Consider the following 27,275-nt stretch of genomic DNA (forward strand, 5'->3'; position numbering starts at 1 on the left):
GTCAAGAAATTCTTGCAAACCAGCCAGGGAAGAAGGAAGAAGGCCTTGGAGTTTGTCTTGAAAGAGAGAGATCTTGTGCAAGGTTCTGGAGAGAGTGATATGGAAGTCACGGGCACACAGGTGTCATTTGGAGGCATGCAAATGCTGAAATTGCTCAGGAGGAGTATTTGGGGATGAAGGCCGTGGGAAAAACCAGCATTTAGAAGATGGGGCTGGAGGGGAGAAGGACCAGGCCAGGTGATATAGAGATTGAAGAGAAATGGTCAAGGACCACCTAGAGGGGTGGGATAGGGAGGGTGGGAGGGAGGGAGACGCAAGAGGGAAGAGATATGGGAACATATGTATATGTATAACTGATTCACTTTGTTATAAAGCAGAAACTAACACACCATTGTAAAGCAATTATACTACAATAAAGTTGTAAAAAAAAACAGTATCATATGATATCACTTACACGTGGACTCTAAAAAAAATGATACAAGTGAACTTATTTACAAAACATTCACAGACATAGAAAACAAACTTACGGTTACCAAAGGGGAAAGGGAGTGGGGGATATATTAGGAGTTTGGGATTAAAATATATACACTATTATATATAAAATAGATTACCAACAAGTACCTACTGTATAGCACAGGGAACTATATGTCTTGTAATAACCTATACTGGAAAAGAATCTAAAAAAGAATAGATATGTATAACAATCACTTTGCTGTACACCTGAAACTAACACAAGATTGTAAATCAACTATATTTCAATAAAATCTTTTTTAAATGGATAAAAAAAAGAAATGGTCAAGGAGATGGGAAGGAGAGAAAGAGAGGGGGCATGTATGGCTCACAGAAGTCAACAGAACAAAAGTGTTCACAGGTGTGATGAGAGGGAAGCATTCAGCGAGGGAAGCAGAAAGGAGAAGAAACCAGACATGTAAGAAAAAGTCAAGTTTTGGAGTACCTGGAATGACTAGTAAAGTGTGGACTTGGACTTGATGAGCCCATGACAAGTGTCATGATGTGTAGCACGAACTGGCTGATCAGTTACACTTCCTAAGTCTGTCACTTACGGCCTGGGGCAAATTATTTAAGGGAAGTCTCTGAATCCCTGCTGGCAAACTGTGGATGATTACACCCAGTCTAATAGGGAGGGGATGGGGATGATATATCAATGAATGACAGTTCTTCTTGTCACTGGCACCTAACAGTGCACTGCCTTGTAGTATGGGTGATCTTTTCACATATCTAACCCCAGTATCTCTAACTAGCCTGCAACCAGTTTGGGGGGCAGAGATTAGGGTTTTAAAGTAATTGAGGCCAATGTTCATTTGTTGACCATTTACTATGTGCAAGATAAGAAGAGGATGTAAAATAAGAAGATCAAAGGGTTAAAAAGAAGCAGCCATGGCCCTAAAGGAGAGGGTGTGACTTAGTGAAGGACCCACATGGATGCCCGACCCTAACACAAGGTGAAGAGTGGCAGGTGCAGCAGTTAGTTTCAACTTGCAATTCATTCCCAAATTGCAAACAAAGTGTGGTGGATGGAGAGACTTGCTCTGGTTGGTGGGACCAGGCTTCGAGCCAGCAGGCAGTATTGCATGAGGCTTCCGGGCTGCACAGAGGAGGTGGAGAGGACGGCAGAAAAATGAGGAAGCTGGGAATTAGCAGGTGAGTTTGAGGAAAGCTAAGAACCTTGGTAGGTTCAAAACAAGAGATCATGGGAAGTGAGGGGAGAAAGGTGTCCTGGGCTGTAGTAGACATAACCTAAGGTGACCCCCAAGGTGTCACACTCTGGTATGATCTCATACCCCCTCCCCTTGTATACGGTGGCGAAACTGTGACTTACCTCCAACCAAAACAATGTGGAAAAGGGATGTGATATCACTACTGAGATTATATGACATTAGAGGGCAAAGGCCAAGGGATTTGCACGTATAACGACAGTCCCCAAGTCATCTGACTTTGAGCTAAACAAAAGAGAGGTCAGCCTGGCTGCGCCCAATCTAAGCAAATGATCTGTTTCAAAGAGGGTCCAGGTCTCCCTGAAGTTAGAGACTCAAAGCAGGAAAGACTTTCTCTCCTGCTGGCCTTGAGGAAGCCACGTGAATGCTCCAGCTGCAAGGAAATGAATTCTGCCCGCGACCATGTAAGCCTGGAAGAGGAGCCCAAACTTCAGATAAGAATGCAGTCTGGCTGACACCTTGATCACAGCACAGAAACCCAGGTGTGCCTTGCCTGGACTCCTGCCCTGTAGAAACTGTGAGATAATCAATGGGTGTTGTTTTAAGCCACTGCGTTTGTGGTGATTTGTTATGTAGTAACAGGAAACAAATACATGGACTCCTGTCGTGGAGGGTCATGAAAGCAGGCTAAAAAGTATGGGCTTTGTTATGCAGGCCATAGGGAGCCACTGACTATTTTTGAGCAGAGGGACTTTAGGAAGCTGGTGAAGGTTGGTCAGAACCCCTTGGAGCACATTTAGTCAGGGCATTGCTCCCGGGAGCAGGTCAGTGAAGTTCTGGTGAGGGATTAGTTCTGGGTTGAACCAAGCCAGCTATTCTTCTACCCAATTTAAAAAAAAAAAAAAAAAAAAAGGAAGAAGTAAAATCTGAGTAAAGAAACTGACAGTCATTGAAAAAACCTTAAGGAACTTTAGTGTCCTTGTTGCTAATTATAAATATTTACTCCTCCCAGAATTCCTGACCTCACAGAAGAGCCTGCGTAGTCTCGCTCTCTTACTGGAAAATTTGTGTGTGTGTGTGTTCGTTCTATGTTTTCTTGGAAGGGGGACAAGGCAGTAATAAGGGACTGGATGATCTGCAGAGAGTCACTTCCTGTTGGACATTGTCTAGTTCCCCTCCCCTCCTCCCCACCAAGATCATAAACCCTGAGACCCGCAAGGAACTCCTCCTTCTCCGATTCTATCTGCTGGAGACAACTAAGCCAAACAAACTCAGGAAGTGGCAAGAGGTTGGGAAGGGGAGGAAGTTCATGGCACAGAAGGAAAAAGTAAAGAGAATGCCCTGATGTTCAAGGAAGAGGGTAGGGGGTGGGGCAGAGAGAAACGAAGGTCACCCCAAGGTTACTTGGCGCCGAGCCTTTAAAATGTTGTGCTTGAGCTTTCAATCAAAACTGGCACAAACAGTGGGTCAGATCTCCCGGGGCCATTCAAATATTAACATTCACAGTGATAAACAGCCCCCAAAAAAGCCCTCTGTAAGCAAATTGGAACAAACAACTAATCTAAAGCGTGTTGCTAAGAGACCAGTGGGGCAGGAGCCAAGTCAGTCCAAGCATCCGGAAAACTCTTTTATTTTTTCGCTTTTGGGGAAGAGAGGAGGAGAGGAGAGGTACCTGTAGATGACTCCATGTTGGTGGAGGAACATGAGGGCTGACGTAACCTCTGCAGCATAGAACCGGGAACGAGGCTCGTCGAATTTTCGGGACCGCTGAATCTGGAACATGAGGTCTCCACCATTTACATACTCCATGACGAAAAAGAGGCGGTCCTGAAAGGAGAGGAGGAAATGCCATTTAGTGAATTCCGCTGCAGCTGCCCACAAAGGCCAGCAAGCGTACCGTGAGTCCAAAGTAACAGAACCGGGACTCAAGGACCCTAGTAGCACACGTTCTGGAGAGAAGATGAAGGAGTTAGGGTACGAAGTGTTATTCTAAAATCTGTCTTACTTTTATAGGCGTCAGCTTGGTCTAGTGGGAGGAGCCCAAAATTGACAGAAAGGAGATCTGGGTCTCTGTCTAATTTCTGTTATGACCTTGAAGTGTGACCTTGGACAAGTCTCTGTCCCTTTGCAGGCTCCAGTTACCTTGGTATGTGTGGTGGGTTATATCATGCCCCCCCACCCCGCAAAGGTATCCACGTCCTAATCCCTTAATGTGTGAATGTTACCTTAGATGGCAAAAAAGGACTTTACAGTTGTGATTAAGTTAAAGATCTTGAGTTGGGGAGATTATTTTGGATCACCAGAGTGGACCCTAAATGCAGTCACAGATGTCCTTATACGAGGGAGGCAGAGGCGATTTGAGAAGGGAGGAGAAGGCAACGTGACCAGGGAGGTGGAGATTAGAGTGATGCGGCCACGAGCCAAGGAAGGCGGTGCCACCAGAAGCTGGAAGAGGCAGGGAAGGATCTCTCCTAGAGCCTCTGGAGGGAGCATGGCCTGGCCGACACTTTGACTTTAGCCCAGGGACACTGGTCTCAGACGTCTGGCCTCCAGAACTGTGAGAGAACAGATTTCTATTATTTTAAACCACCAAGTTTGTGGTGATTTGCTACTGCAGTCCTAGGAAACTAACACAAAGCAACATGGACTAATGAGACAGTGAGAGCCCCTCCCATGAGGGCCACGTCTCACTCTGGAGGATGCTCCTTCTGGGATTCCCACCCTGGCATGCTTCCTATGGATTCTGTCCTCAAGAAGGGCCGAACCACAGTCATACCTCATTAGGGGTGGTGCCTTCTCATCTGCCCACCATTCTGAGGTGGGAAGAAGATGGACCGAAATTCACTTTTGCACAGTTTCTTGCCTACAATTTGCAGAGCCCGTAGAGTGTGGGGTGCTGTGCTAGACAGGAGGCAAAGAGTTATAAACCATCACTGTCCTGAGGCGGTGGTGGCGGCGGGGGGGTTATGATCCAGGGGCAGAGATGGGAAATGGGTAGAATGATGAAAACAAAATAGGAGCAGAGTGACTTAAAGACACTGGGTGCTGAAGGGATTAGGAGAAAGGGGAGCTCTCTGAAGTGGTGGGGTCCATGGAGGATTCTAGAAGGAGCTAGGCCCTCCCTTAGAGGAGGAGGAGGTGCGGGAGGTGTCAACAAATACCAGGACATGGGAAGAGAGAAGGCTTGGGGACCGGTAAGCTGACTACGTCAGCCGGGGAGGAACGTTCATGGAGCAAAGGGGAAACAGCGAGGTCTGAGAGGCCAGAGGGTCAGAGTACATTCTTAACATACAGATACAGTCTCAGCGAAGCTGCCAGGAGGATGCCAGCATATTGTTTCCAATCAGAATTAGTAGAATCATTTTCATGAAGACTGAATAAAAATCACAATGACACTTTATTCATGGAGCAGCCTTAACGGCATATCTACTTTATAATTGGCATCTCTTTGAAAATAAGTCCATCCTTAAGAATTGTTACGAATTCAGGCTACCTTCTCCCCCACCACAACCTCCAGAATTATTCAAGCTTTACTGGTATTCTCCAAGGCCCTAAGGTCTAGCTTCTCTTCCATTTGTCTCGACCCTCCCCTTCAAAGCCTGCCTTGTTTTCTCCCCCAAGTACAATTTTGTACTCAGAAGTATTCAGAAGCCAACCATTCATTTAATCATCTAGTCCCCATTCAAATCCTTATTTCAAAAATCAAATGATCAGGCCAACCCCAATCCAACGAAACCAGAATTTCTGAGGATGGGACTCAGGCATCAGTAGTTTTCAAAGGTCCTCCTGTGACTCCAGTGGGTAGCCAGGATGGAGACCCACTCTTCCATCTGGTTTCTGCCAAGGTGAGATATATGGATTATAAGTTATTGGAGTTTTCCTCTTTTTTCTTTTCAAGGATCTCCCAGGAACACAGGTTCTCACACTTGTGCAGCAGAATCTGACAGAGGCTTTGTTAGAACATGGATTCCTCCCCCTCCTCCCGCCCCACAGAGTTTCTGATTCAGAAGATGTGGGTTGGAGCCTGAGACTCTGCATCTCTTAGTTCCCAGGTGATGTTATGCTGCTGGCCAGGGACCCCCACTTTGAGAACCACTTCCCTAGAGCACGTAAGAACAGCTGTATCATGCATTCAACACTGCCCTAATCTAGCTGAACCACCATCAGAAACAGCTGCTGCAATGCCAGTCCATGGTCACCAACTTGGACTTGGGCTTTAGCAACAATGGAGTATTTCCTTGCCTGTGTCTGAAAGAATCCAAATTTCTAAAGAGGAAAAATCTCCCCTCCCCATCCTGCCTCCCTGGCTGCTTTTTATACTCCAACACCAGACACACGGCATTTAAGGATAGGGGCCGTGGAGTGAGAAAGAAGAGCTCCCACGCTGATTTCATCACTTACTGGCTGTGTGACCTCAGGCAAATGACTTCAGCCCTCTGTGCTCAGTCTTCTCATCTGTGAAAATGAGGATGATAATAGGACCCCCCTTACAAAGTTCTTATGAGGATTAAATTACATATTAAAGTGCCTGGCTCATAATTGTTCCTCCATAAAGACTGTCTGTTACTATTGTTACTACAGTATTCTAGCTAGAGGTATGATAGTTAATACGGTAATTATCGAGTCTTCGTTTTCCCTGTCCTTTCAGCAGTATTTTCCCCTGATCACCTCCTCTCCCAACAAACGCTTGCTCCCCTTAGCTTTCAGCTGGTTCTTCCCTGTGATTGTGGCAGGTTTTGTTCTGCCTTTTCTTGTAGGCTTCTCCTCTCTCCAGCCTAACTTAGTTAGGAGTGGGAATCCCACAAGGCAGCGTTCTAGGCCCTCCCCTTTCCGTACTCGCTGAGTGATCTCATCCACACCCACGGTGGCTACTGCACCTTGACACCTATGACTCGCAAACGTCTCCCTCCATCCTAGACCTCTCCTCCATTTACCCAGCTGTGTTTCTGACATCTCCCTCTGATGCCTCAAAGGCACTCAAACCCAACATGTTCAAAACTGCTTCATAATCTTCCCCCAGCAAACTGGTCCTCGTCCAGGGTGCATGTCTCAGGGCAGGGCTTAACCAACCAGCCAAGTGTATAAATCAGAAACCTGAAAGTCATTCTCAATACCTCCCTCCTCTCCTTTATCCCTCATATCCATCACCAAGCCCTACTGCTTTTACCTTTTGTACCTTTGCACTTATTACCTCTGTACCTGTTACATTTGCCTTTCTGTTGTCACCACCATCATGGCCACCATTCTCGCCCAAGCAGTTATCATCTCTTGTCGAGATTCTTGCAAGTGCCTCTTACTGATGCTCCCTATGTTGATTCCAGCTCCCCCCGCCCTGCCCCACCAAACGCTCATCACACTATGGGCAGAGTTACCCTGCTGAAATGAAAATCTGATTACAATGCATCCCCCGCTTCCTTCCCTCATTCTACTGACTCTTTCAAAGGTTTCCTGATACTCTTGGAATAAATAGAAAACTCCCTAATAAGCCTCGTGGCCTGTGTGATCTGGCCCTAATTCTTCTGAGTAAGAAGCACTTTCAGCTGTTCCCTGTTCCCTCTACCCCAACTGCAAACTCCCTCCTGCCACAGGGCCTTTGCTCATGCTGCTCCCTCTGCTTGGCATGTTTTCCCCTCTCCTTTCACCTAATTAATCCCTCCTTGTCCTTCAGATTTCAGTGCAACCATCTTTTCTTCTAGGAAGCTGTCCCTAACTTTTCTGACCAGGTCAAATCCCCCTATTACATGCAACACTCTCCAGTGGGTCTTTGATTTGTGTCACTGATTTATGTCTTTCTCCGCCAGCAGTCTGTATACTTCATGAGGGTGGGAGCTATTGGTAATTCTGCCCTGTTGGTTTTTAAGGGAATTAGTCTAACCCCAAAGAAAAGCGGCTATAATTCCCTTTAAAAACAAGCATCATGTGGGGAGAACTAAAAAAGTTTAGGGGGCTATAAGAGAGAAACAAAAACCAAAGGGTGCTCTGATATTTGTATCTGCAATTTCTTATTGCTTAGGGAGTTAAAGGCTTCAAGACGAGTCAGCCTACTGCACTAGGCCTCCTGCCTGCAGAATGTGCCCATGAGTGCCCACTCTGACCATTTCACCCTCAGGGGGTCTGTCTGTATTAGCACCCAATATTTGGTATAGCTTTGAACAGTTCTTTGGTTCTGTGGACAGATGTCTTCACCTCCCCGTGAGATGGTCAGTTCCTTGAGGAACATACCTTATACTTCCCAGCAATCGCCATTGCCACTACCAGCTCAGAGGCGCTCAATAAAAATCTGCTCATCCAACATTCACTCCATGGTAGCATCTTGAGGGAGGGATTCTCATTGGCTTAGTTCCTCGTTGTACCCCCAGCAACTAGAATGGAGCCTGGCACGGAGTGGGTTCCTAGTGTGTCTTTGTTGAATGCATGAGGTCTTAAATACCCACCGCAGACGAGGCCCTGGTTGCTGGAAATTCAACAGTAAACCAGAGTTGGTTTCCCCACGTTATTTCTATTGTTAACCTCGTTTCGAGTTATTCTAACTTCAGCCTATCTGAACTTCAGTTTTAACTTGGTTTTCTACTCAATACAGCTCAATGGGCATGGTCCCAAAGCATGGTCAACACTTTTGACATAGGAGGGACTGTTTTAAAGCAAGACAAGTTTTTCACTTCTCCTCCCTCCATTCAGTGAGTCTGGATTGTTTCTGACCTCCACACCTAACACATTTGAGAAGCATGTTTTGATGCAGAGTGAGAATCTCAAGTCATTCTGGGAACTGCTTAATTACATAAACTGAAATCAAAAGAAAGCTGGCAAACCCAGCAGCTACTCATTAATCCCCTCTTGGCATCAGTAGAAAACAAAACAAAACCAAACCCCAACTTCCTTGTAAAGTAAGCAAATATGTTTTCTGAGGTAATCAAAGATTTTAAAAGCCTTATTCTACCTCCTCCTCCCTTAAGCACACCTGAATGTCTGAAAAGTTACGGTCTTGTGATAGCAAGTAAAATAATAAAATCAGGAAAGAGATTATATGTCATGGCGACTTAGGGTAAGAATAGTTAATAATGACCTACAAGCCGGAAGCGCCACGCCATGTGTTTGAAATTCCCACTGGGCTCCATCTTCCCAGAGTGCTAACCTTTCCTGACTTTGAAGGGAAAACTAGGCCCTCCCTGTTCATCTTTCAAGGTGTGATGGATAGCCAGAGGCTTCCTCTCAGCAGCACAGCATGTCCTGCCAATTGGGTTTGTTTAGACACACATTCTCCATCGTTTGTTAGCTGTTTATATGTGCAAAGATTCTATCATTTTTGAATCAATTTTACAGGAATGCCCAACAAAAGACTGGACTTGAAACAGTCCGCCTTTGATGTGCCAATGACAGGATGAACAATTTCTCTAAGGTACCATCTAAGGGAATCGTGGGGCCTGACCTCACACTCTGTAGCATCTCCTTTTCTCTCCATGTCTCCATCATTTAACCTATCAACTTGACAGGTCTCTCCTCGGTGCTCTGCCCTGAGGTAGGTGACTGGGAGACATGGAAGATGATATAAGCCATGGCTTTGATTTTTGGGAGCTAGGAATTGAACACAGGAAACCACAGAAAGCAACACGAAATGCTCTATCATTATGTGCTAAACCCTTCTGTATCAAATCAGATTGTGAAACCTATGTATCTGGGACCTTATCTTCTTAGGCCCCTGGAGAAGAACTGTCTGTCATCCAGGCCTTAGCACTTACAGAAAATCATTATAAGAAACACTCATAGGAAAATTCTTTCTGTATTTTATTTTCCATAATACAACTGGTATTGACGGAACTAGCCATTGCTATAGGAATTTGGTTGAGACAAATCTGAATTAGGGAAAGACCACAATTGAGGTCTTGAACAACAGAAGGTGGAAGGAGTAGAGAGCCTGGCAACTTAGAAGCACAGCCCTGAAGGGCAGAGGTAAGCAAAAGTGGCCACGGCATGTGGGGATGAGGAGGGTAAGAGTAAACCAGGGAAAAAACTTGGATATAGGAATGAAGAAGACAGATTCGATGGTGGGGTGAGGCCAGATGGTTCTGAAAACACAGGTGGGAAGTAAAGAACTCTAGAGATCTTCTGAGCTGTAAAATGGCATAACTAAAGCTGATTAAAAAAAAAAACTATTCTAAAAGCAGAGTTTATGATGGATTGAAGGAAGGTTGCTCGAAGTTATTCCATCTCTTCCCTATTTCCACGGTGTTAAATGTTTTAGTATCTTTGAGAAAGACCAACACGCAACCCTCCCTCTTCTCTATTACACTTCCTGGACTGAACGAAAGGAAAGATCCAACCACTTCGGGAAATGTAACCACCTCAATTTTATTTCCCCACCAAGACGGAACAGCCAACATCACAATAAACTAAAAACAGTCAATCATGAGTGAGACTCTCCAGCTCTCGGGCAGACGTACCATAAGTGGACTACAGGCAGAGCCTTGTTCAACTGGTGTCACAGACCTTCCACTAAGTTTGGTGAAAGAGAGCTGTAGATAATAAAAAGAAAGGATCTTTCTTCTCACTGAATTCTTGTCAATTAACAGAGAATGAGAGTCTCATCTGAATAATAATTATGATCAGTGATGTAAATTTTCTTATGCAATAACACTAATAATTATCACCCAAAAAACGTCGTTTAAAAAGATTCATGTTCACACATTCTCAGCCCTTCTCAGCTTTCTTCCCCTTTCACCTCCCATTGTGCAAAAGGCCTTACTCTGTTGTGGTCTTTGCCAAATTCAGATTTATCTCAACCGAATTCCTACAGCCATGGCCAATTCCATCAATGCCAAGAGTGGAACGGAGAATACAGAATGGGTTTTCACATTGCTGTTTCTTATAATAATCTCCTGTAAGTCACAGATGGTAGAGTCTACCCTCCTTTGGGTAAAAGGGGAGAAGTATTTTTTGTGGGGGAAGTATTAACCTAATCAGAATTGGCCAAATAGTAAAAATTCCACACAAAAGTCTGCTGGTTGAGAAGGTATAAACTTCATTCATGTCCATCTAATATTTGTTTCCAACTTTTAACTCTGCTTATTGGAAGTACACAGGACACCTCATCTAAAGTGACCTAAGGCTGTATTAAACTGACTCACTCGATAAAGCTCAAAATAAACATTTCCTGCCTCTGATTAGAGCTGCACTTAGCCCAGGGAAAAACTTCAAGTTACCGCCAACCTGCCCCACGCACACTGATCTGTGTGTGAAAGCCAGGGGAAAGGGGGAAAGGCTTTGGTTCAATACGTCAGAGAATACTTGCCTTTCATAGGGTCATCAACATCTTAGGAAAAAGAAGTGACTATCACATGATATGATAGGACATACAGAATAGCCCCCAAATAGGCTACATCTCAATGATGCTGACACCAGAGTGACCTCATGCCATGAATAAGAGCAACATCTAAAGGCAAGTAGGAATAACGGTTTGTTGTTAGTTTTCTTTTTTTTTTTTTTTTTTTTGCGGTAGGCGGGCCTCTCACTGTTGTGGCCTCTCCCGTTGCGGAGCACAGGCTCCGGATGCGCAGGCTCAGCAGCTATGGCTCACGGGCCCAGCCGCTCCGTGGCATGTGGGATTTTCCCGGACCGGGGCACGAACCCGTATCCCCTGCATTGGCAGGCGGACTCTCAACCACTGCGCCACCAGGGAAGCCCCAGTTTTCTCTTTGAAAATGATAGAATCAAGGGAGTTTAGATGGGGAACATGGCAGTGAAATGTGCCAACAGTGTGGTTTTGCTGAGGCTCCTTCTTTTATTCCACTGCATTATCAGAGCGTCAGCATCACCTCACAGTACCAGGCTTCTTCCTGTTTTTTCACCCACTGGCTGCTTTCTCCATCAAGGGTCGCTCCTGGGGTGTGGCTTCTGGCTACTGTCCTCTGTCCCTGGCTATTGACCTGGACTCCAGGAAAGCAGCAAGGCATTAGGAACCTTGCTCCTCACTCGTCTGCCCAGCTTAGCAGCCTGGCCATCTCGTAGAGGTTTCACGCTCTGCAGTGTGTCTGTTGCCCACTGAGAATCTGGTCTGCCCATTCCGGGCAAGATGGTGACACAGGCCAAATCTGTCTTTGATGATACCAAGAGTTAATTTAAACAGGAAGAAAACACTGTCACCACTGTCACCAGCAGTCAGCTGTCTGAAGCCAAAGTTAAGAACTGAATGAATGTTCCCTGTGTTTTTAAGCAAAGGAATGAAAGTATTCTCGTTCTAAGCCCAGTTCCCCATCCAGCCAAGGCCCATGTGATAGTCTTGTCCTTTACCAACATTCTTTTCATGAGCTCAGGCTTTCCCTCTCAATCCAGTGTGTGACTGCATCAAACTCTGACTGTCCCGCCAATACTTCCTGTGTCTCCAGCAGGATGTAAGGCCCAACAGGTGGGCCTCAAGACTCCCCTTTCTTGTGTATCCCCTTCTTATCTAGGCTTGGTGCATGTCTAGCTGGTAAAGAAGAACTAAATGAGTATCTCTGGTCTCTAGCTCAGATGCTAGAGATGGACCCCAGGCAGAATGGAAGCAGCCCATGTAGCTGCTACTCTGATTCCAGAAACTTCAGATGTCACCTTATTTCCCGTGCCCAACACAAACAGAAGCCCCTACAGAGGTCACACTTGAGGTCTGATTTCCAGGAGGCTCGTGCACCTACTGTTGTAAATAAAGCCTACAGTCCTGGGTCAGGCCAGCCATGAACTGTGCTATGGCTGCAATTGTTGTTGCTGTTTTCTCTCTCATTGTTTTTTGTTTCTTTGCTTGCTTGCTTGCTTGCTTAATTCGATTTAGAATGAAATTCTGCTAACCAATTCAGGGATTAGAATGTACCCACATCAATGTTAAAATGACCAGTCTATTCAGTGAAAAGTAATCAAGGAAATGTTTTTCCAATTTTACACATATGAAACAACTGTTCAGTTAACTTTACATCCAGCTGTCAACGTCACAATAGTTCCTCTTTTCTTACCTTTCCTTTTCTTCCCAAAGAATATACAAGGTTCTTGTGACAGTTTTAAACATAAGCAAATACCAGGTAGCTGACCCTAAAGATAGAAGGTACATCACTATTTCTCTTCAGTTGTGGGAAGGAAATATAACCTGCTTAGATGGAAATATTGAGGTTGAGCCCACCGTACAGAGAAGAAAGGAAAGCTGCCCCTCACACCCCCCTGGCTTGGTGTAGCAGTCAGAGCTGATCCTACACGTAGGGAGCAGGGATGTGGTGAGAACCTCTGTTTAGCCTGCAGACCAGATAACAGATGCACACTGTGGTCTATGCAGCAGACATCTGGGTTTCCAATGAAACATTATTTCTCCACTTGGAATGCTGGAAAGACAGCAGTCTCTTCCATTCCAAAGCTTACCCATTCACTAGGACCTGGCTCACGCCTGATTCAGCCAACACTGACCTTTTCCCTTCCTGATCTGCTCCAGAGCTTTCTGTCCGCACCAGTTTGAGCTCTTCGTTATTCTTACAATACTCTTTAGTAGAAGCAGGACACAGGTAGCAACTGCTCCTGTAGCAGTTGGACTCTGCTGGTCATACAACATGGTCAGTGTGGTATCCTATTCTGGCACCATATTTGATGCTGACAAACTAGAGTTCTTACAGAGGATGGCAAACAGGAGGGTATGGAGAAGCCGAGACCTATAAGAAGCGGCTAAAGGAAGTGGCAATTGTCAGCCTCAAGAAACCCACTCTTAGAGGATGCTGAGAGTCCGAGCTGAATGAATGAATGAACAAATGAATTAGCTATCAAACAAAGGAACAAACTGAAGAGGAACTCTCTTCAAACGTGTGAAGTATTGCCATGTTGGTAATCAACTGCAGGACTGCCATGTTGGTAAAGACAATCTGTGTTATTGCAGATTAACTAAGACCAATGGGTAGAAGATAAACTGAGGCCCCTTTTATCAAAGTCTAGGAAAGACTTTAAAGAACTCCAGCCTTCTATCTGGATCCTGCTGCTTTGTTCTGCAGTGAATTCCTTCCAACCTGAGGATGCCAGCCTTGTATGGATTATCACTTTGCAGGGCTGTTAACAGAAACCCACTTTGTTCATTGAGGGGATGGGCCAGATGAGCTGGCTGAGCCAAAGAACCCCTTGGGAGCATTTTAAAGCATGCAGATTTCCAGGCCCTTTGATTGGAGCTTCTAACTCTGGCTGGGCCCCGGGAATGTTCACTTCATTTTAAATTCCCCAGGTAGCTCCAAATGCTCAGTGAAGTTTGGGAACCACTGGACTGGACAACTGTCCTGGCTTCTGACATCAAGATTTGGTGATTTCACTGCATTTGGTTCTGCATCTTTTTGTGAGAATTTCATGTGTTGGTAAGTCCAACAACCAAAGTGTAAATTCTTGGACCAGTGGTTTCTAGCTTTCCTTCAGCCCAGAACTCTGAAAGACAAGGTGTGCTCTCAGGAAAACCATGGCTTTCCACAACAGGACGTATCTCCCGGAGTGACCAGGGCCATGTCTCCTGCATCTGGTTGCATTCCTGCAATGCTTCATACCATGCTGGGCTCATCCAAGCCACTCCACTAATGCCATAATAAAGCTCTTATGTGTAGCTGATACCATGCTGTACCGTGGTTTCGCAACTGCAGGGCCATATGAAAACAAATCAAGGGCCTGAAATTCCCACCCGCAGTTAGAGAGCTGTGGTTTCACCACATTATTGTATTCTTTGTCTTTTCCTTTTTATCAGTCCCACTTGGCTTGACTTGCAGTCCTATAGACACCTTGGTGGATTCATATGCATGGCTGCCCCAAACCAAATAAACCACACCATGATGGCAAGAAAGCTCTGCTGACACCTCCACTGTGCTAAATTCCCTTTCATGTTCTGACTCCTTTAATAAAGCCGAAATGAAAATGTGCTAATCTGGGGGAAATTGGCAACTTGGAAATAATACACTAATGTATGCATACAGCTCAATCTTGTGGGTTCTGAACACTTGATCACATTGTTTTAAATCTTAAGTGGCATGGCTGGTGGCTGCAGGCAAGCTGAAGAGGATTTCCATACCACTTCACTAATACTTTCATTTGATGACAGACAGAGCATGAATACAGGTTTTTCATTATTAAATTCTTTGATCTCCATACTTCCACCCAGGTTTACTCTGAACCCCAGGCAGTGTGGTGAGATAAACTTGTAAGTATTTGGTGTAATAGCACAGCGTCCTCTCCAAGGAACTGTTTAACCTCAGCTGGATTCCGGCATGTGTTGTTTTTTAAAAAATCCATGAGCACAGACTCCAATCAACACTATGCAGTCTACATTCAGCAGGTGTAGGTGTTTGTAGAAGCAGAACAAAAACAGCCTGTGTTTAATCTGTTCACAAACCTTTTGTTCTTAATGACCTGAAAAGGTGGTGAAATAGACAAAGCAAGTGAGAGTTTCAGGACCAAGTCACGGCTCGGATACAAACCGAGGGCCGGCAATTCCGAGAGGAGGCTGGTTTCTCTAAATGTAGAAATCCATGATCTAAATGGACTTGTTAATGACACGAATGAGGAAAAAGACTTGAAGGACCTCAAATGAAATGTCCATAACTTGATGTAGTCGGTCCCCATTTGTAGAACTCTGTCAGTGGATGTTTTTGAATGTTCTGATAGCCTTCTCCATCCACATCCTCACCTGCATGGTGTAGTGGTCCAAACTCAGCCTCTGAACCCAGACTGCTTGTGTTCAAATCCTAGCTCAGCTACCCTCTGGCTGTGTGAACTGGACAATCAGGGGTGTTGGTTTCCCCATCTGTAAAATCAAGATTCATTAGTAGCTACTTCTTAGAAAATTATAATAGATTATCCTTATCATAGGTGCCTGGCCCCAAAAAAACTGCTCAGGAAAATATTAGTTTCAATTTTTCAGTCACAAGCCTCCATTCAGTGGCTTCATATGGCTCAGTGATGAACACGTTACAAATCAGCCCATTCGTCTGTATTTATAGAGGGCTTTCAAAAAGGCTACAGTCTAGTTGGAGGAGTGAGAAGCTCCAATGAAATAAGAGTTAACACCACAGGAGGGTATTTTATTATGTGTGGATTTATGATGAAGAAATAGTGAAGGAAAGCTCCATGGAAGAGCTGGGACTTAGAGGTGGAAGGGAATCAAAACGAGGAGAGTTTGGGTCTTTCAGGTGTAGGAGAACCATGAAGTCACAGAGGTGGGATGCATTTGGTAGACTTTGGGAATGGTGAGGAGGTCTAGCTGTTTGAAGCAAACCATCTCTATCTCAGCCTTTTTGTTTTTCTTAGAAAATTATAATCTACGATTAATGTGAGGACACAATTAACAAGTGGAAACTGACAATGGCTATAATTTATTGAGCACCTACTACCTGAGAAGGATGAGCTACTTTTCCACTGATGTAACAATCTTGAAAGCAGGTGTTAATATCCCCATTTTCCACAAAGAAACAGTGGCTCAGAGGAGTAAGCTGACTTGCCTGAGGCTACTGGTAAGTAGTACAGCTAGAATTTGAACCCAGATCTGTCTGCCCCAAAGCCAGGGCTCTTTCCGTCACACTCAGCATCAAAGCTATTAAATAAAGCAATATTATAAATATTGCTATTAAATAAAGCAATAAAGCTGACAATAGAGTTCACATTTTATGTATCAAAAATAATGGTGCTTGGGGCTAAGGTTAGAGACTCTGTGTTCACGCCTGCACATTAAACCTCTGCTCAGGCTGTATTTGTAAAGGGGGTCTTGAATCTCTAGGACACAAATTCTGATGCTTTCTGAAGCAGCATGACAGGGATTTGTTCCTCTCTCTGGGACTCTTGACCCTCTTTAGAGTCAACACAGAATCTAGGTGAATACAATGTCATGTCTTTTATACAGTGGTCTGTTCTTTGGCAAATTCCACCATCTGGACCACCACTGTGAAACTGTAGGGGAAAAATGACCCCTGAGTTGGGGAGAGAAAACACTGGTGCCACAACCCATATTATCCATGACAACAGAAGCTAACACCACTCTCAAGTCCACGGGCCAAGGGCTACTTTGTGATACTGCAGGCAAAATTAAGGTTAGGATTTTAATCTTAAGAAAACTCCATTCTTCCTAGCTTATTGGAGCACTAAGGTGGGAAATAAAGATAAAGGAGTATACTAGAATTGACCAAAAAATTGCCAATCTGGGGTTTAAAGTAGGAACAGCAGTCCTAACTTCTTATAGCCCTGAAGGTGTTATTATACCAAAGTCACCAAGTAAAACTAAAATAACTTTCAAAACTCTTTCTACCAAGACTTAAAATTATGTGCTGATTTTATTATTACAACAGTAATTCTATTGGTATTAGTGATAATACAATGATACAGTCTGGAAAAAATTTTCCATCAAAAAGGTTTACTGGTTGACAAGATCTCATATTACCTTTGTAACATGGAAATCTGAATTTCCTGATAAATGCCAGATAAATGAACTGATTTCAAAGTAGTGGAAACTAATTTTTTAAATAGTCAGAAAACATATGAACGAATATTATGTTTTAAACTGTAAAGCACCATATGTATTTGTTATTGTTGCTGATTCATATAGTTCTTGCAAAGCACACACTTAAAAAAAAAACTCTACTTATAGAAACATACCACAGATGCATATCACACTGTTACCCAGACAAGACCTACCCTTAGCCTTCAGAAATCACTCCAAAGAACAGTTATATGACCTTAACTTTACCAGTTACATGACTGGCAATTTGGAGAGATTTCACCCTGCAGGTGGTGAGCTGTAGGTAAGGGAGAATTGTAAGTAAGAGTTCTAAAGGGGCTTCCATGTAAAAGGCAGTTTCCCAAATGCTCTAATTTGTTACCTCACTGAAAAACATGCTACTGACTTCCGGGTAAGATGGCGGAAGAGTAAGACGCGGAGATCACCTTCCTCCCCACGGATACACCAGAAATACAGCTACACATGGAACAACTCCTACAGAACACCTACTGAACGCTGGCAGAAGACCCCAGACCTCCCAAAAGGCAAGAAACTCCCCACATACCTGGGCAGGGCAAAGCGGAGAGATACCCGCACAGAGGAGCGGTGCCGAGCGGCACTCACCAGCCCGAGAGGCTTGTCTGCTCGCCCGCCGGGGCGGGCGGCGCTGGAAGCTGAGGCTCGGGCTTCGGTCAGAGCGCAGGGAGAGGACTGGGGCTGGCGGCGAGAACTCAGCCTGAAGGGGGCTAATGTGCCACAGCTAGCCGGAAGGGAGTCCGGGAAAACTCTGGAGCTGCCGAAGAGGCAAGAGACTTTTTCTTCCCTCTTGGTTTCCTGGTGCGCGAGGAGAGGGGATTAAGAGCGCTGCTTAAAGGGGCTCCACAGACGGGCGCGAGTCACGACTGAAAGCGCGGAGCCCAGTGACGGGTGTGGGACGCTGGGGCTGCTGCTGCCGCCGCCAAGAAGCCTGTGTGCGAGCGCAGGTCACTGTCCACACCGCCCTTCCGGGAGCCTGTGCAGCCCGCCACTGCCGGGGTCCCGGGATCCAGGGGCGGCTTCCCTGGGAGAACGCACGGCGCGCCTCGGGCTGGTGCAACGTCACGCCGACCTCTGCCGCTGCAGGCTCGCCCCGCACTCCGTGCCCCTCCCTCCCGCCCGGCCTGAGTGAGCCAGAGTCCCCGAAGAGGCTGCTCCTTTAACCCTGTCCTGTCTGAGCGAAGAACAGACGCCCTCCGGCGACCTACACGCAGAGGCGGGGCCAAATCCAAAGCTGAGACCCAGGAGCTGTGAGAACAAAGAAGAGAAAGGGAAACCTCTCCCAGCAGCCTCAGAAGCAGCGGATTAAAGCTCCATAATCCACTTGATGTACCCTGCATCTGTGGAATACATGAATAGACAACAAATCATCCCAAATTGAGGAGCCAGGAGTCAGTGCTGTGCCTCTGAGGTGGGAGAGCCAACCTCAGGACACTGGTCCACAAGAGACCTCCCAGCTCCACATAATATCAAACGGCGAAAATCTTCCAGAAATCTCCATCTCAACACCAGCACCCAGCTTCACTCAACGACCAGCAAGCTGCAGTGCTGGACACCCTATGCCAAACAACTAGCAAGACAGGAACACAACGCCACCCATTAGCAGAGAGGTGGCCTAAAATCATAAAAAGTCCGCAGACACCCCAAAATACAGCACCAGACGTGGACCTGCCCACCAGAAAGACAAGATCCAGCCTCATCCACCAGAACACAGGCACTAGTCCCCTCCACCAGGAAGCCTACACAACCCACTAAACCAACCTTAGCCACTGGGGACAGACACCAAAAACAACGGGAACTACGAACCTGCAGCCTGCAAAAAGGAGACCCCAAACACAGTAACATAAGCAAAATGAGAAGACAGAAAAACACACAGCAGGAGAAGGAGCAAGATAAGAACCCACCAGACCTAACAAATGAAGAGGTAATAGGCAGTCTACCTGAAAAAGAATTCAGAATAATGATGGTAAAAATGATCCAAGATTCTATTTCCCAGATCCAAAATCTTGGAAATAGAATAGACAAAATGCAAGAAACAGTTAACAAGGACCTAGAAGAACTAAAGATGAATCAAGCATCGATTAAAAACACAATAAATGAAATAAAAAATACTCTAGATGGGATCAATAGCAGAATAACTGAGGCAGAAGAACGGATAAGTGAGGTGGAAGATAAAATAGTGGAAATAACTGCTGCAGAGCAAAATAAAGAAAAAAGAATGAAAAGAACAGAGGACAGTCTCAGAGACCTCTGGGACAACATTAAATGCACCAACATTCGAATTATAGGGGTTCCAGAAGAAGAAGAGAAAAAGAAAGGGACTGAGAAAATATTTGAAGAGATTATAGTTGAAAACTTCCCTAATATGGGAAAGGAAATAGTTAATCAAGTCCAGGAGGCACAGAGAGTCCCATACAGAATAAATCCAAGGAGAAATACGCCAAGACACATATTAATCAAACTGTCAAAAATTAAACACAAAGAAATCATATTAAAAGCAGCAAGGCAAAAACAACAAGTAACACACAAGGGAATCCCCATCAGGATAACAGCTGATCTCTCAGCAGAAATTCTACAAGCCAGAAGGGAGTGGCAGGACATAATTAAAGTGACGAAGGAGAAAAACCTGCAACCAAGACTACTCTACCCAGCAAGGATCTCATTCAGATTTGATGGAGAAATTAAAACGTTTACAGACAAGCAAAAGCTGAGAGAGTTCAGCACCACCAAACCAGCTTTACAACAAATGCTAAAGGAACTTCTCTAGGCAAGAAACACAACAGAAGGAAAAGACCTACAGTAACGAACCCAAAACAATTAAGAAAATGGGAATAGGAACATACATATCAATAATTACCTTAAATGTAAATGGACTAAATGCTCCCACCAAAAGACACAGATTGGCTGAATGGATACAAAAACAAGACCCATATATATGCTGTCTACAAGAGACCCACTTCAGACCTAGAGACACATACAGACTGAAAGTAAGGGGATGGAAAAAGATATTCCATGCAAATGGAAACCAAAAGAAAGCTGGAGTAGCAATTCTCATATCAGACAAAATAGACTTTAAAATAAAGACTACTAGAAGAGACAAAGAAGGACACTACATAATGATCAAGGGGTCGATCCAAGAAGAAGATATAACAATTGTAAATATTTATGCACCAAACATAGGAGCACCTCAATACATAAGGCAAATACTAACAGCCATAAAAGGAGAAATCGACAGTAACACAATCATAGTAGGGGACTTTAACACCCCACTTTCACCAATGGACAGATCATCCAAAATGAAAATAAATAAGGAAACACAAGCTTTAAATGATACATTAAACAAGATGGACTTAACTGATATTTATAGGACATTCCATCCAAAAACAACAGAATACACATTTTTCTCAAGTGCTCATGGAACATTCTCCAGGATAGATCATATCTTGGGTCACAAATCAAGCCTTGGTAAATTTAAGAAAATTGAAATTGTATCAAGTATCTTTTCTGACCACAATGCTATGAGACTAGATATCAATTACAGGAAAAGAGCTGTAAAAAATACAAACACATGGAGGCTAAACAATACACTACTTAATAACGAAGTGATCACTGAAGAAATCAAAGAGGAAATTAAAAAATACCTAGAAACAAATGACAATGGAGACACGACGACCCAAAACCTATGGGATGCAGCAAAAGCAGTTCTAAGAGGGAAGTTTATAGCAATACAATCCCACCTTAAGAAACAGGAAACATCTCGAATAAACAACCTAACCTTGCACCTAAAGCAATTAGAGAAAGAAGAACAAAAACATCCCAAAGTTAGCAGAAGGAAAGAAATCATAAAAATCAGATCAGAAATAAATGAAAAAGAAATGAAGGAAACGATAGCAAAGATCAATAAAACTAAAAGCTGGTTCTTTGAGAAGATAAACAAAATTGATAAACCATTAGCCAGACTCATCAAGAAAAAAAGGGAGAAGACTCAAATCAATAGAATTAGAAATGAAAAAGGAGAAGTAACAACTGACACTGCAGAAATACAAAAGATCATGAGAGATTACTATAAGCAACTCTATGCCAATAAAATGGACAACCTGGAAGAAATGGACAAATTCTTAGAAATGCACAACCTGCCAAGACTGAATCAGGAAGAAATAGAAAATACAAACAGACCAATCACAAGCACTGAAATTGAAACTGTGATAAAAAATCTTCCAACAAACAAAAGCCCAGGACCAGATGGCTTCACAGGCGAATTCTATCAAGCATTTAGAGAAGAGCTAACACCTATCCTTCTCAAACTCTTCCAAAATATAGCAGAGGGAGGAACACTCCCAAACTCATTCTACGAGGCCACCATCACCTTGATACCAAAACCAGACAAGGATGTCACAAAGAAAACTACAGGCCAATATCACTGATGAACATAGATGCAAAAATCCTCAACAAAATACTAGCAAACAGAATCCAACAGCACATTAAAAGGATCATACACCATGATCAAGTGGGGTTTATTCCAGGAATGCAAGGATTCTTCAATATATGCAAATCAATCAACGTGATACACCATATTAACAAATTGAAGGAGAAAAACCATATGATCATCTCAATAGATGCAGAGAAAGCTTTCGACAAAATTCAACACCCATTTATGATAAAAACCCTGCAGAAAGTAGGCATAGAGGGAACTTTCCTCAACATAATAAAGGCCATATATGACAAACCCACAGCCAGCATCGTCCTCAATGGTGAAAAACTGAAACCATTTCCACTAAGATCAGGAACAAGACAAGGTTGCCCACTCTCACCACTCTTATTCAACATAGTTTTGGAAGTTTTAGCCACAGCAATCAGAGAAGAAAAGGAAATAAAAGGAATCCAAATCGGAAAAGAAGAAGTAAAGCTGTCACTGTTTGCAGATGACATGATACTATACATAGAGAATCCTAAAGATGCTACCAGAAAACTACTAGAGCTAATCAATGAATTTGGTAAAGTTGCAGGATACAAAATTAATGCACAGAAATCTCTGGCATTCCTATATACTAATGATGAAAAATCTGAAAGTGAAATCAAGGAAACACTCCCATTTACCATTGCAACAAAAAGAATAAAGTATCTAGGAATAAACCTACCTAAGGAGACAAAAGACCTGTATGCAGAAAATTATAAGACACTGATGAAAGAAATTAAAGATGATACAAATAGATGGAGAGATGTACCATGTTCTTGGATTGGAAGAATCAACATTGTGAAAATGATTCTACTACCCAAAGCAATCTACAGATTCAATGCAATCCCTATCAAACTACCACTGGCATTTTTCACAGAACTAGAGCAAAAAATTTCACAATTTGTATGGAAACACAAAAGACCCCGAATAGCCAAAGCAATCTTGAGAACGAAAAATGGAGCTGGAGGAATCAGGCTCCCTGACTTCAGACTATACTACAAAGCTACAGTAATCAAGACAGTATGGTACTGGCACAAAAACAGAAAGATAGATCAATGGAACAGGATAGAAAGCCCAGAGATAAACCCACGGACATATGGTCACCTTATCTTTGATAAAGGAGGCAGGAATGTACAGTGGAGAAAGGACAGTCTCTTCAATAAGTGGTGCTGGGAAAACTGGATAGGGACATGTAAAAGTATGAGATTAGATCACTCCCTAACACCATACACAAAAATAAGCTCAAAATGGATTAAAGACCTAAATGTAAGGCCAGACACTATCAAACTCTTAGAGGAAAACATAGGCAGAACACTCTATGACATAAATCACAGCAAGATCCTTTTTGACCCACCTCCTAGAGAAATGGAAATAAAGACAAAAATAAACACATGGGACCTAATGAAACTTCAAAGCTTTTGCACAGCAAAGGAAACCATAAACAAGACCAAAAGACAACCCTCAGAATGGGAGAAAATATTTGCAAATGAAGCAACTGACAAAGGATTAATCTCCAAAATTTATAAGCAGCTCATGCAGCTCAATAACAAAAAAACAAACAACCCAATCCAAAAATGGGCAGAAGACCTAAATAGACATTTCTCCACAGAAGATATACAGACTGCCAACAAACACATGAAAGGATGCTCAACAACTTTACTCATTAGAGAAATGCAAATCAAAACTACAATGAGATATCATCTCACACCAGTCAGAATGGCCATCATCAAAAAATCTAGAAACAATAAATGCTGGAGAGGGTGTGGAAAAAAGGGAACATTCTTGCACTGCTGGTGGGAATGTGAATTGGTACAGCCACTATGGAGAACGGTATGGAGGTTCCTTAAAAAACTACAAATAGAACTACCATATGACCCAGCAATCCCATTACTGGGCATATACCCTGAGAAAACCATAATTCAAAAAGAGACATGTACCAAAATGTTCATAGCAGCCCTATTTACAATAGCCCAGAGATGGAAACAACCTAAGTGTCCATCATCGGATGAATGGGTAAAGAAGATGTGGCACATATATACAATGGAATATTACTCAGCCATAAAAAGAAATGAAATTGAGCTATTTGTAATGAGGTGGATGGACCTAGAGTCTGTCATACAGAGTGAAGTAAGTCAGAAAGAGAAAGACAAATACTGTATGCTGACACATATATATGGAATTTAAGAAAAAAAAATGTCATGAAGAACATAGGGGTAAGACAGGAATAAAGACGCAGACCTACTAGAGAATGGACTTGAGGATATGGGGAGGGGGAAGGGTAAGCTGTGACAAAGTGAAAGAGCGGCATGGACATATATACACTACCAAACGTAAGGTAGATAGCTAGTGGGAAGCAGCCGCATAGCACAGGGAGATCAGCTCGGTGCTTTGTGACCGCCTGGAGGGGTGGGATAGGGAGGGTGGGAGGGAGACGCAAAAGGGAGGGGATATGGGAACATATGTATATGTATAACTGATTGAATTTGTTATAAAGCAAAAAAAAAAAAAAAAAAAAAAAAAAGAAAAACATGGTACTTCTCCACTCAAGAGCCTTCGGTCACCTGGAACGAAACCCAAATTACCAGTAGTAGTGCTTTCCAAACTTTAGCATGCGTAAGAGTCAACTGGACACTTTTTAAAAAACACAGATTCCTGGGCCTCAAAATACTGAGTCTGTAAGGTCTAGGTTGGGACGCGAGATTCCGCATTTCCCAGAATGAGAAATGAGCTTCGTCCCAACAAGCTCCCAGGTGATGCAATGCTGCTAGTCCAGGGATCACACTTTGAGTGATCCCACTTTGAGTAGTTCAGGTTAGAACCGCCCCCAGTCTGGTGGTAATCTAAATTTCAGCCTATCTCACGACTTCCTACTTGAGTTGATTTCTCTTCATATGGCAACCACTCCTTGCTCTTGGTCACTTCCGAACCATCCTGGCAACTGTGCCCCAGGTCCCTCCTCTCCACCTATCAAACTCTTCCTATTCTCTTCCTCCTTGGTGGTGCCTTTTCCAATGAAGACAGTACCTAAACCAGCCATGTGATGATTAATCACACCCTGTACATTATAACCTTATACCATTGGCTTACATTGTTAGGACAGAGAGGTTTATTTAACTCAGTGTTATTTTTTTTACCCCACTTCTTCAACTGGACTTTCTCAGTCCTTGAGAGCAGGAATTATACCTTGCATATAATAGTCAATCGATTAATAGTGACTGATTAATTAGACTTACTGATCAATATAGTTAATATAATTTTGGTTCGACTTAGGTAAAGGTTGTCTAAATTACTAAGATGGGTGAGTATCATTACTCTAGACAAGCCAATTCAACACTGTTTCATGGTCTTGGTCCTCAGAGAGGCCCCTGAGGTCTCTTTCTGAATCCTTTATTGGACCTAACAGAGCAGGCATGCTCAGAAATTAGATGGTTGATTACTTGAGTGGCTCACCCAAATGGACTACTTCTCTTCCTCCTGGATACAAACCAGTTTAGGTTTATACCCATTCATGACCCTACTTTTAAGAATTCCACTGGGGAATCTACCCACCAATGATGTAAAGTACAGGCAAACCATCAGAGTCTCACATGGATGACAAAAACAAAAGATTTTTCAACTGCCTTCTGACTAATTCCTTACTTAGTGAAATAATCAGTGAGCTGGTGAGGAAACCCCACTTTCAACCACAGTGCTATGTAAAAAATGTGCATTCTCTTGCAATACTGACTTACAAACAATCCAATGCCAGGAAACTCTAACAAATGCCTGGAAAAGGGGTATATTTCCAGATTCAAATGACTTTTACTGTTCCTCTGTGTTGCATCAGATTCTTGGTTTGCCATGTGGGAGGAGAGCTAAGAAACTATTACGAAGTGAACTGGCTCCATAAGGATGGGCAATCCTACAACTTTGGGCTTCCAGGCTCTGCTAAACTAACTGGAAGTTTGGTTCATTCATTTCACAAAAAGGCAATCAATCTCTGGCAGATATTTTTTGAGCACCTACTAGATGCAAGACAGTCCAACCTGTAAACTGTTCATTCTCCATCTCTCTCTCCAAACTCCAAGACGTTGTCTATCCTTGAAATTATACATGTGGTTTCATTTTGTACCATGTCGGCTAGGCCTACACCTGAGTACCTGAATATGTAGATGAGATGAGCATGACTTAAAACAGCACTCAGCTCACTGCCTTGGGCTGAGAGATACCCTTTCACCTCTGCCTCCCAGGCACGGCCGAAACTGCTTCTCAGGGCTCTAAACCAATACTTTAATACCATTCTTTGCTCATGAAACCACTGCACCAAAATATTGTGACGGACAAGGACTAACTATCTAGTACACTTCATCAGTCTGGCATTTGTTCAAATATGAGATTGTGATAGCTTGAACAGGAGCAAACTGGAAATATATCTTTATAAAGAAATGCATTGCTTAGCCAATTGACAGCCAAGTCAAATGTTCAAATGTACAAACCTTTATAATTAATTTAAGAACACACATTTTTAAGTACATCAACAGCACCCATCTATTTGGCCAGTGTGCTAATTCAAATTACCTTTATCTTTTTTTTTTTTTTTTTTTTTTGCTGTACGCGGGCCTCTCACTGTTGTGGCCTCTCCCGTTGCGGAGCACAGGCTCTGGACACGCAGGCTCAGCGGCCATGGCTCACAGGCCCAGCCGCTCCGCGGCATGTGGGATCTTCCCGGACCAGGGCACAAACCCGTGTCCCCTGCATCGGCAGGCGGACTTTCAACCACTGCGCCACCAGGGAAGTCCTACCCTTATCTTTTTATCAGGGAAGGCTCTGAGGAACCTCTACCTGGCAACAATCGGTGAGCAGTTCTAACTCTTGTCATCTTTTTGAACACATTCCATATATTTCAGATTTACCACCAATTCTAATTGCCCAAATTAGTTTTCTTTTGCTATGCATCTGTTTGGATAAGATAAAACTCTGCCAACTTGGTTAAAACAGAAGCACTGACAAAAGAATCATTAGCAAGAGCTCCCCACTAACCCAGAGGCAGACCTCACCAGGACTAACTCTCATCTTCTCTGTGAAGCCCTCGACCAAGTTCCCACGTACTTACAACCCAGGGTCAGCCAGTGACAACAGTCGCCTGTAGCCTAACAGCACAGCGAGAAACTTCTGCCCTGCTCTAATCACCCAAATGGAAAATTTACGAGAGATACAGACAGATCAGGTCACAGACTATGTCCTGAGCACTCGAAATAACTTATTTTCACAATTTATTTCAACAAAATGTACTGGGTAACATAAAGTTGTTAAATGAATATAAGCCTAGGATTTTCAATTGGAGTAGATGGTCCCCTGCCCTCTTTCCCAGAGACCAGACTATCAAAATGCAAACTACAGGCTTGGCCACTTCAACCTCGCCTTATCTACCTTCATTCACAAATTTTTGGGAAAAGAAAGGAAGAGCAGGAAAGCAAGATCTGAATAAAGGTAGGTGACTCTTATTACTTCAACACTTCCTTTGGGGTGACTTAAGCCAAGCCGACACTCAGGTGGGCGTGCTGGCAGAAAAAGAGGGGAAACAACAAAACACAAGAAAGGAAATTTACAAACGCTTCCTCCTCACCCGATATTGCACTGGGCTATCTCCTCTCCCCGAAGACCCATGAAG

The 27,275-nt window shown here is 43.6% G+C and overlaps 1 protein-coding gene across 1 annotated transcript in view; it reads right to left on the bottom strand.

Moving 5' to 3' along the window:
* PRKCE (protein kinase C epsilon) overlaps positions 1-27,275 on the bottom strand; it is a gene marked incomplete at its 5' end in the record, with an annotated part of 524,615 nt that overhangs the window by 80,345 nt on the left and 416,995 nt on the right. The window contains one exon of the mRNA XM_079721543.1: positions 3,349-3,503. Coding sequence (XP_079577669.1) covers positions 3,349-3,503 — 155 coding nt within the window. The remainder of the gene's footprint in view (positions 1-3,348; positions 3,504-27,275) is intronic.

Source organism: Hyperoodon ampullatus (genome assembly GCF_949752795.1).
Source record: "Hyperoodon ampullatus genome assembly, chromosome: 15".
NCBI lineage: Eukaryota > Metazoa > Chordata > Mammalia > Artiodactyla > Ziphiidae > Hyperoodon > Hyperoodon ampullatus.